This window comes from Mus caroli, unplaced genomic scaffold (genome assembly GCF_978045245.1).
Source record: "Mus caroli unplaced genomic scaffold, Mus_caroli_1 scaffold_5, whole genome shotgun sequence".
NCBI lineage: Eukaryota > Metazoa > Chordata > Mammalia > Rodentia > Muridae > Mus > Mus caroli.
In genome coordinates, this window is record NW_028227260.1 from 1,428,088 (window position 1) to 1,439,250 (window position 11,163).

Here is an 11,163-nt window from a genome sequence, read left to right on the forward strand (position 1 = left end):
ACTCATTTAGGGTCATCTCCAATGCTTATTTTCTTGTATTTCCTTCCATTTTGTCTCTAACATTTTCTTGTCTGAGCTATGGGTACCTTAGTAGAAGGTGGGCCACTCTTCAGAAAGGTTCATGATGTTGACTCTTCCATATTGTTCATTTTGGTAATTTGTTAATTAATTACTCACATAAATACCTGACTGTCAGTCAACTTGCAGAGTTCACCCTCAGCTCACTTGTGATTTTTCCTTTTTCACTTCAGAGCTTACCCAGATTGAAGATCCAAGAGAGCAGTGGAGGAGAGAGCAAGAACGCATGCTGAAAGAGTATTTAGTTGTAGCCCAGGAGGCTCTCAATGCCAAGAAAGAAATCTACCAGATCAAGCAACAGCGGTTTGAGCTAGCTCAGGAAGAATATCAACAACTGCACAAGTTGTGTGAGGATGATGGCCGCTCATATACCAGCTGTGAGTTGATTTGTCTCCTTCAGTGAACATCTGTTTCTTTAAAGCCACTCTCTTGGCTGAGTTCTCTGAATATGGTCAGTTGTATTTGGGCAAGACAGCTTTGTAAAGTCTTAGTCACATACTATTAGGCAATCCATATTTATTACGTTGTATGTGTTGCACCAAGATTCTGGACTATGGTGTTGACTAACAACGAAAGATCAGGTATGAATGGTAAAAAGTAAACATCCATACAGTCTCAGGCTATGATATGAAACAATCTCCTATTTCATGTTTGCCAGGTTTCACTTGGAGGGTTCTGCTTAGAGATGGCTTCAGTTAGCACTGCTTGTCTGAAAATGATCTCTTGAGAAAACCATAGAGCAGCTTTCTGAGTACTGTGTGGGGAGATCCAGCAGTCTGTAGCTATGTCAGTCTCCCATCTGTGTAAAGGCTGTTTCTGGGCTTTAGGACTTTATTGGTCAGAACACTGGGAGTCTAACTCAGGTGCCTCTGACCCTTAAATAAGAGGCTGTTCTCTGCTGATCTTAAAAGGAACATCGGGGGGGTTACATTTAAAGGCTGCCAGAAATGGATTCTCATTTTACTAGTGCTTACCAGGCACCTAGGTGTAGAAGGATCCAGGTTCAGTTTCAGAAACCAGAACCTTTTGTGACGTGAACAGTCACTATTTGAACCTGCATGGCCCTTCCCAAAAGAATTACCTATACAGATATCTTAGTCACCATTGTTTTTGCTGGCAAAGATCTTGGAGGAGGAAGGGAGGGAAGAAGGGAGGGAGGAAGGGAGGGAGGGAGGGAGGGAGAGAGAGAGAGAGAGAGAGAGAGAGAGAGAGAGAGAGAGAGAGAGAGAGAGAGAGAGAGAGAATATGAATGAATGTATGAAATGAAGTTGGTACTATAAGGTTTTGCTTTTATCAATAGCCATGTCTGGTTAAGACATCGGGGTGGGGAACCTACTACTGACACTGCTTTCTTACCAGGTATTTACTCTGGTAACAGAGCTTTGACTTCTAAAGATACAATCATAGCTCTTTTTGTACTGCAAGTCAGAATGGAATTGAGGTCAAAGGGCTGTATGCCTTGTGCTTTTGTTTTGCAACTGCTGAAGGTGAAAAGCTTGGAAGCTATGGATATTGGGGAAGGGTTTCCTTCTGAGTCAGGAATTTAAAGGATTTCCATTGCTCTGTTTCTTGAGGGACCGCAGACAACTCAGGTATGATTGTGCGTTGTTTTCAAGTCTTCATATCTCTTGGTCAACTGTAATATTTGTTCCTCCTAGTTTATTTTTTGAACTTTCCACTGGAAAGTAATAGATCAGCTCAGCAGTGAGCTATAGAGACTTTCTTCTCTCCACAGTTTTCTTTTAATTTCGGTAGGAGGGAAATACTGGCTTCATAGAATGCATTAACATATATCCCTTCTGTCCTCTATGAAAGAGTTCATTTTTTTTTAATATTTTTATTACATATTTTCCTCAATTACATTTCCAATACTATCCCAAAAGTCCCCCATAGCGCCCCCCACTTCCCTACCCACCCATTCCCATTCTTTTGGCCCTGGCATTCCCCTATATTGGGGCATATAAAGTTTGCAAGTCCAATGGGCCTCTCTTTCCATTGATGGCCGACTAGGCCATCTTTCGATACATATGCAGCTAGAGACAAGAGCTCCAGGGTTCTGGTTAGTACATCATGTTGTTCCAACAATAGGGTTGCAGATCCCTTTAGCTCCTTGGGTACTTTCTCTAGCTTCTCCATTGGGAGCCCTGTGATACATCCAATAGCTGACTGTGAACATCCACTCCTGTGTTTGCTAGGCCCCGGCATCGTCTCACAAGAGACAGCTATATTTGGGTCCTTTCAGCAAAATCTTGCTAGTGTATGCAATGGTGTCAGCGTTTAGAAGCTGATTATGGGATGGATCCCTGGATACAGCAGTCTCTAAATGGTCCATCCTTTCATCACAGCTACGAACTTTGTCTCTGTAACTCCTTTCATGAAGGATTTGGTATCCATGCTACTTTAACTATTGTGATACCATTTACTAGAAATGTCCTTGGGTATAAAGTTCTTTGTGGAAAATTCTCAACTCCATAAAGGCATATTTAAGTTTGTGTTTCTTCTTGAGTCCATTTTTGTATTTATGTGTTTCAAAAGTTTATCTACTTCATCCAGTCCCTAAGTCAACGGTCTTTTCTGTGAAGGTAAAAGTATAAATACTGGTAGCCAACTACATTCGGCCCATTGGAAGATAGTTGGACTGTAAGCTGAGCTGTCAAGTCTGCAAATAATTTTTTTAATGTTTGTAGGCAGACTTTGAGGTAGGTGGTCTCTTCCTTCATGCCTGATATTAATGTGTGTGTGTGTGTGTGTGTGTGTATAAGCAAAAATTCACATTGAGACTAGAGATCTGTATCAATTGTACTCTATATTCTTTTTTGACACAGTCCCTCACTGAACCTAGACCTCCCTGATCAGGTTAGACTGGCCAGTTAGCTACCATGTGGGCTCCAGAATTCCAGTTCAAGTCCTTGGACTTGGCATCGAGTGTCTTACCCACTAATCCATCTTGCTACGCTTTTATTTTTCTAGTATTAAAGTAGAACTCCAGGTTAGTTATTTAAAACATTCTTATTTTTTACATACCCTTTCAAATATAAATTCTTCTTTAAGCTCTGTTTGACTCCATCCCTCGAAATGTAGTACGCTGGGCTTTTTCCTATTTCTTTTCATTTTCTTTTGTGAATTAATTTTGACACATGGGGGTCTTTAGAAGTAAGTTGCTGGACTTCTAAAAGATGTCCAGTTGCTGCTGATGTATAATTCTGTGCTCTTTTGTATGGCCCATCATGTATGTAGTGCTCTCATAGTATCAAAGGTCACAGACTTAGAGACACAAGGTCCCACTGAGTTGAAACATCGGCTTAAATCTGGGGCTGGGGTCGTACAGTTAGCAATTATGGATTTTCCAGAAAGTTACTTAGCAGAAACAAGTTGAATCCACTTAGCACTTTTTGTGGCTAAAGAAGAGTGGATACTGGCAGTGTTTTGTTGCTGGGTTGTTGTTTTATGTTAGACCTACCTAGTATTGTATTTCTTTCCAGAAATGCTTATGTGCTTTATCTGTTACATGTTTTGGTTATCTCTCCAAGAAAGGATTCCAGTTCAGACTTTAGAAGGCAATAGATGGTGTGGAGAGGTGGCTCAGCAGTTAAGAACACTTGTTCTTGCAAAGGACCTGGGTTTGGTTCCCAGCATCTTCCTGATGGCTCCCAACTGTCTGTAAATCTAGTTCTAGGGGATCCCATGTCCTCTTTTAACCTCTGTCGACACAAGGCACATGTGGCACACCAACATAAAAATGAACAGAGCAAAACATATTACACACAAAATAAAATCAATAAATATAAAAACAAATTTTGTTTTAAAAAGAAGGAAAGAGAAGGAGTGTATGTCAGGAAAACTTGAAAGAACTTTCTTGTCCGTGACTGGAGAAGGAAAACTTACTCAAAGGAAAGTATGTGCTACGACCTGGCAACAAGTAGTGTAACTTGGCCTGAGCATGGAGACTTAGCATAGATGACATTGAAAATGCAGATATCCTTAGAGTACTTGCTTTAAGGAAGAGTAAGTGAGGCAATCCAGTGTGGTGCGGAGCCTATGGAGCAAGGCTTCTCAAAAGTCCAAGGGAACTGAGGCACCGACAAGATCATTTTTTATATTTCCATAGGCTTTTCATTCCTTTGACATTTAGGCAAATAAATAATTATACTCAATTATATTCCTTCCTCCAGTTAGAAAGACTCAAGATACTGTTTTTGACCGGACTTCTGTGTCACCAGGAGAAGTACCTTGTGACTCTGAGTGTAGTGATGTTAGGACATGTTCAACAGGTTCCATCACCTGACTTGCCAGAAGTAACCTTCTAGACCCAGTCGATCCAGGAGTAGGCTGTCTTGAAGGCCAGAGTTGGGCCCGTCCGTTTTCAGGAAAGGGTTGGAGATGCCAATGGAGCTTCCTGGGGCCTATCAGCTCACCAGGGAAAAAGTCAGCAATGAATGGAATCTAGGAGTTAATCCAAGTGCTTTATCAAGTGGCTGCTGTCCCTAGGGTTTCCACCAGGCCTTTTCAGTGTTCTGTTTAACCTGAGCTACTGATTACAATAAGGAAAACCCTGCTAGTCATGACTCAACTGAATTCTTTCTAGCCACAGGATAAAGTTCAGTAGAGTCCTATTGGCTTAAATGTCTGTAATCTAATAGATGTCTTATATGGCCACAACAGAGGACCTGGAACCATATTAGAAGCTTCTTCTGGCTGGATCCATAGCTCATCTGGCTCCAATCAGCTCCATTGGATCTCTTTGTATGCCAACTGGTCAAGGAGGACGTAGTAAGCTCCTTGCTGTGCTACTGTCTATCTAGATCTGCTTCCTATTCATTAACTTTCTCCATTGAAATAACTTGAAGCAAAAGCAAAACAGCATTTAAAAAGCTAGTGTTTGAATATGTTAGTATGAATGCTAATCATAATCACAAGATGTGATCTTCATTGTTCTCTAAAGAAATTGAATATAAGGCTGGGGAGATACTTTAGTTATTAAAGAGCTTGCCTTGCAAACATGAGGACCTGAGTCCAATCTCCAGAAACCATGCAAAAAACTGGGTGTGGTAGCACATGCTTCTAATCCTAGTACTAAGGGAGGTAGAGACAGGTGGATCCCCTGGGGAATCAGCCAGCCTAACCTACTTGGCAAGTTCCAAGCCAGTGAGAAATCCTGTCTCAGAAAGGTACTGCTTAAGAAGCAAAATCTGAGTCTGTCTTTGATCGACGCTTGCATGTATACTAGCGTACACATCTATTCTGGCACACAGATGAACAAGCACATGTACACACAAGCACAAACCTCAAGTGGGGAGAGACACAGACAGACAGATAGGCAGAGAGGAGAGGAGATGGGAAGGAAAGAGAGTGAGAAACAATATCTATGGGACTAAATGATTTCTTTAGTTGTTTAGTTATGTACCCAGGAGATGATAGAACTTAAACTGGAACCCATATGTGTTTGTGACCTTCAATTCTCTATACTTTTTCTTAAACAAGGAAGAGGCATCTCAGAAGTGCTGGTTGCAATTTTGAAACACATTTGGCACTCCTACATTTTCAGGTTATCTAAAACTGACTGTAAATGAATAAGGTGTCTAGAAATTATGCAAAATACATGGGACAACTACAAGGGAGAGTACTTTCTGTTTCTTGACTTTCTTGTGTCCCACACAGGATCATAAACCATCCATTCATTTTTTTTTCTTGTTGCACAGATATTTAGTGCCTGCTGTTGGTATGAACTAAATGCCGGAGACACAATTTATCCTTAATGGCTGATTGTCAGGAAAATGAGGCAACAGTGATAAACATAGAAACAAACTAGAACAGCCATTTCTGATGCTGGAACAGAAGGGTGTGGAGAGGATTGGAGGAGTGGAAGTGCATTTTGTCCACACCCTTCACATATTTACCCCTGAGCTATATAGAATCACCAGAATGACACTTTATTCATTGGAAAGAAAAGATTTGTGTCAATATTGAGCCATCTGGTATCTAAGAATATCCAAGCCTTGACCTTTTTTTGTTCCTGACTAAAACAGACTCAGATGCTCTGCCGTATTAGAACATGTCTCCAGGAACAGAGATCACAGTCGTCCTTCATGTCTCTGATCATTTGAGCTCACTGCCTGGTATACAGTCCTATTTTATGCTTTGTATACCTCAGGAGATGAAGCAGTTGTATGGTGGACATACCTCTATTTTTCCTACTGTTCCATTTTTCAGAATTCTCTCCTACATGTTTCATTGCAACATATTCCTCTGTTTGCCTTCCTTTTACTGATTAATGCATTCTTTTATCTCAGCAATTTTTTTCTGTAGTTACTCCCTCATTCTTGTGAAACTCTAGCCTCTGCATGAATTCAGATGAACTATGTGACCATTCACAGGAGCCTTTGGAAGAAATTTTTGCCTGGGGTAGAATTGTACTCCGAGCCACAGGTCTGCAAACTATGTTAGCCCTGCAGGCTAAATTCTATCAATGCAGGTGTTTGCAAAAACATTGTCTTGGAACTGAGCCATGACCATTCACTCACTTACTGTCTATGGCAGTACAACAGCAGAATCAGGTATTGGAGACAGACTATATTGCCCAGAGAGCCAAACAAACATAATTCGTATTTCTCTCTTTATGGAAAAAGTTTCTGTCAACCTTGGAGACAAGTCTCATGGAGAGGGCCTTTATCAACTGCTAATGCCTGTTAATTATCTAAGGATGGAATTAGACATTTTATTGTTTGTTTCTTTCAAGTTTCTCAGGTAATTCCTAAATTGAGGTCTGGAGGTCTAGATTGACTGTGGCTTGTCTCATCTAGCAGCAGGAATGCAACGTTATTATCACGCTTCCAAGAAGGAGCTGAGCTGCCACAAAGTATCTCTGGGTGCCTTGGAAAGAGGCACTCTTATCTCCGGTGAGAACATGCTGACTCATCCTGGATTCTTTGGTCAGGTGGTGGCAAAGCTTGACCTTATCAGCCATCAGTGCTGCCAACATTCTTTCTGAGGCTCCAAGTCCATCCCACTCAGACTATCTTCCATCGGCACTCTGCTAAAGGTTTTCTCATCTGCTTGTCTGCTTTAGGATTGAGAGCTTTAGGCAGTCCTGTCATCCTTTTGTTTCCCTTTCCACGGGCAGGTTGGAGCAGGCCAGAGAAAAATAGATCACACAGCATTTTTCTCACATGTTAGTCAGCAAGCCTGAATTCTGAAGGCTACAGGAGGGCATGCCTATTTACTGAGAGCTAATCCCCAAGAGCTCAAAAGGTCTGTGGTTCCTCCTGTGAATGATGGCCTAGTTTAGGTCAAGTCACTACAAAGTCAGTGTTTTCCTTATAGAGGGGAGACATCATCCTTTTCTCTGTGAGACAAAGAGTTTTCTGACAATAGATAAAATACACGGGAAAGGCATTTCTCTGATAAGATGTCTAATACTCTGCATTTTGTGATTCAGCTAAAGCTATGGCATTATTGTTATATCATCCAAGGCAATATTATATTCCTGAACAGATTCCTTAAGTTATTTGATGCCTTTCCACATTGACCTGTCTATAGAGAAGAGATTCTTGACGTGGAAGTCTGGTCTTTATTATAAACATTGGATTGGAGATAGGTACCTTGTAATAAATGTGACGTATGTGCTGTGAAAAGGGGTCAGGAGTCTAAGGTAGTTTTTGGACTCTGAAAGTGGTTCTGAAAGATTTACTGGAACCGAGGATTTTATTTATAAGTTGAATTATGCTATTAAAAGTTTTGCCAGTGTTCATAACTATTCTTAGCATCTAGAGATTAAATATATTTGCAGTCTTGGATACTTGGATTGCAATTTCTCTTATCCTAGAGATAGAATTTCTTAATTTTAGAGAGTAACAGAAATTATTTCCATACAGTAAAAGCTGACATTTCATATCATTTTATCTGTAGGCTTGGAAGATGTGCCTGGACACTAAGCATTTCATGGACAATAGAGTCTCTCTGAGATTGGGTGGTGGGGGGGGGTTGTTGGTGGGTTTGGAGACTCAAGGTGGTAGTCTTGTTGCATTGAGGCCACCATCTAGATCTTAAGTATGCTGAGGATGACTACTGGTCAGGGTTATGGTTTTGTTAGGGAGAGGTTGCTGTGTAGATGTCCAGTAGTGGCCATCTGAGTGCAAATGTATGTGGAGAGCAGACCTCGGGTATTGTTCTTCAGAGGCTTTAGTTTGCTCTTACTATTATTTACTTCTCACTGATTAGGCTAGTCTGTCTGGCCAGCAAGTCCCAGAGATTCAGCTATCTCAGCAATGGAATTACAAACCCCTTCCACAGTGCTTGGTTTTTTACATGGCTTCTGTGGCAGGTACTTCACGGACAGAGCTTACTCCCAATATCTGTTGTTACTAGTTCTTAGTTCTTAACATGGAGTTTAATGTTGTCGAATTTCAGTACTAGGGTGATTGGTTAGTTTTGAGCCTCAGTTGACTTTTGGAGTGATCCTACTGATTTAAGTTAACAAGTTTAACTTAAGTGTAAGGGGGCAGATTACCAACCCTTAGTCTCATTTGCATATTATATTTAGCTATTTAACTGAGGCCTTTAAGTTAGGTGTAGGAGTTATGCTAGATGTGGAGACTGTGTGTACATAGGGTGTGGGTACAAATGTGAGTATAAACAGCATGTGTGTGGAGGTTACGGGGGGCAACCTTAGATGCTGGTCTTTACATTCACCTTGAGACAAGCCATCTTGTCCTTTCACATCTGTGTATGTGAGAATACCCCAAAGCGTCTGGATATTCTCCTGTCTTCCCCTCTTAGCTTGTTGTAGGAACACTGTGATTAGAGATGTGTACTGGCTTCATCTGAGTTTTGGGGATTTAAACTTAGGTCTTGATATTCGCATATCAAGTACTTTGCTCATTGAACATTTTCCCCCAGCCCAAATGTAGAGATTTTCTATAAATGATTTTTGCATGGTAAGAACAATGTGTAAGGAGCTGAGAGATGCCTCAGCAGTTAAGAGCAGTGGCTGCCCTTCTGGAGGACCCAGGTTTGATTCCCACCACCCACACAGTGGCTCATAAACTCCACTTCCACAGGATCCGGTACCCTCTTCTGCTTCCATGGGCACTAGACACTTCATGGTACACAGATATACATGCTAGCAAAACACCCTTACATATACTATTTTAAATCTTTAAAAATAATATTGTTTGAGCCACGACATTCATTGTTAATCTTAAATGAAATCCATGAGTTGGGTAACATTGAAAGTTGTAGATAGAATTCTGGTGTGTGAGGAGTGGGGGGGGGGGGCTGGTGCATGCTATGAAGATTTCTATGAATGATCTGTATTCCTGGCATAAGAATTGGAGATTTTTTTCTTGTTATGACAGGGTCTCACTCTGTAGCCCATGAGGGCCCTCAGTTTAAAGCAGTCCCCTTGTCTCAACTTCTCAAATCCTGGATTACAGGCATGAGCTACCACACCCAGCTAGGAATTGTGTTATAAAAATGTTTTTCTCCATGTCCTTGAGAGATCACAATTCTAAGTATAAGACAATTTGAGATAAAGTTAGCAGACATTGCACTCTTCCAGATATTTATTTCCAGTATATTCAGTTGTTTGAAGTTCTGACTAAATGGGGCTTAAATAGTAGATTTTCCATAGAGCTGTTTTTAAAATAGGAGCTCTGAACTGCTCAAATTAACTTTGGATGTGGTTCTAATTGAAGTTTTAAATAATCCTGCTGTGTAAGCTACTTGATGGTTTTAAGCTGTCCCTTCCAATATAAAGTGAGGGAAGGATCTTGAATTAAATTCTAGTTATAAGCATCTAAGTTAACTATAAGAGGAACTGTTTGTCATAGATACTGAAATCACAGGCGGCTAATGATGATTGTGTAGCTTGACTCACAGATGAACACCATGGAACTGAGGAAGAGAATAGACATCAAGTTACCAAAGTAAAAAACAACCAAGAATCCAGCTATATAAGCAAAGGTGATAGAAACAAAAGGGGAAAAATAAAAAAAATGGAGAGAGATGAGAGCATGGGGAGAGAAGAGAAGCAGCTACTATCTGTCTCAGCCACTGGAATGCAGGAAAGGATTTGTAGCTTTGTGAGGACAAAATGGGCAGAATCCAATCTGTGGTGCTTATTCACCCCATATTAATGACATCATGACTTTAAAAAGTATTAAATCATATGTGTGACACTGTTTAAGAGTCTATGGATTTATTTTTGCCAGACATCCAAACAGACCTAGAATCAAAATGTGAACATCTTACTTCAGTTTCCAGGGAACAAGTAACTTCTGGGTATACTGCCTCAATCTGGTTAGACTGACATAGTAACTAGACTTTGACAGAATTAAAACTAACTGCCGTATAATTTTATATATTTTCAATATAACTTTGTTTTCTTTCTCATGTCAGCAATTATCCAACTGGAGAGTATAGACAATAAACATAAATCCTTTGACATGCAACCATGGGAAATAACAGTAGTTAACATGAGTCTATCTGTTAGGCACTTTGTTTATATGGGAAAGAGAGTAACAGAGAAAGAATAGTTTTCCATATCATAATCTTTTCTTCCTTGTGTCTATTTGGGCTTTACCCATCATAGATTTGTAGTAGAAATAAACAATTTATTTATTTGGAGCTTATATTTTCTTATGTGATCATTTAGTAACTCTTAATTAAAAAATCATTGAGGTTGTGAAATCTTAATTATTTAGGAGTTAGTGCTATGGATCAAAAGTTCCTTTTGTCTATTTGTTTTAAATATGCTAATATAAAATAAAATATTTTCACTTTTCCATAGCCTTCTCTGGATATTCAGCTAATACAAAGTATGATCCACACCAGATTAAAGCAGAAATAGCAAGTCGTCGGGATAGGGTAAGTAAAAGAAGGATTTCCACAACTAGAAGCACTGTATATATTTTTATGTAACAATACTTATTATGATTCATTGTGTGATCATCAGTATGGCTGACACTAAGATATTAGTAAAATTTTTATTTCCAGAATTATTGTTGCATTTTGCTTTTTTTTTTTTTTTTTACTTGTTTTGCCTTGGCAGAAAAAAAATGTTTTTTTTTTTTTTTTTTTACTTGTTTT

General features: G+C 39.8%; 1 protein-coding gene across 1 annotated transcript in view; it reads left to right on the plus strand.

Annotated features, from left to right (window-relative positions):
• Wwc3 (WWC family member 3) overlaps positions 1-11,163 on the plus strand; it is a 112,970-nt gene that overhangs the window by 46,861 nt on the left and 54,946 nt on the right. Inside the window, exons 3-4 of the mRNA XM_085837892.1 lie at positions 252-455; positions 10,865-10,941. Coding sequence (XP_085694018.1) covers positions 252-455; positions 10,865-10,941 — 281 coding nt within the window. The remainder of the gene's footprint in view (positions 1-251; positions 456-10,864; positions 10,942-11,163) is intronic.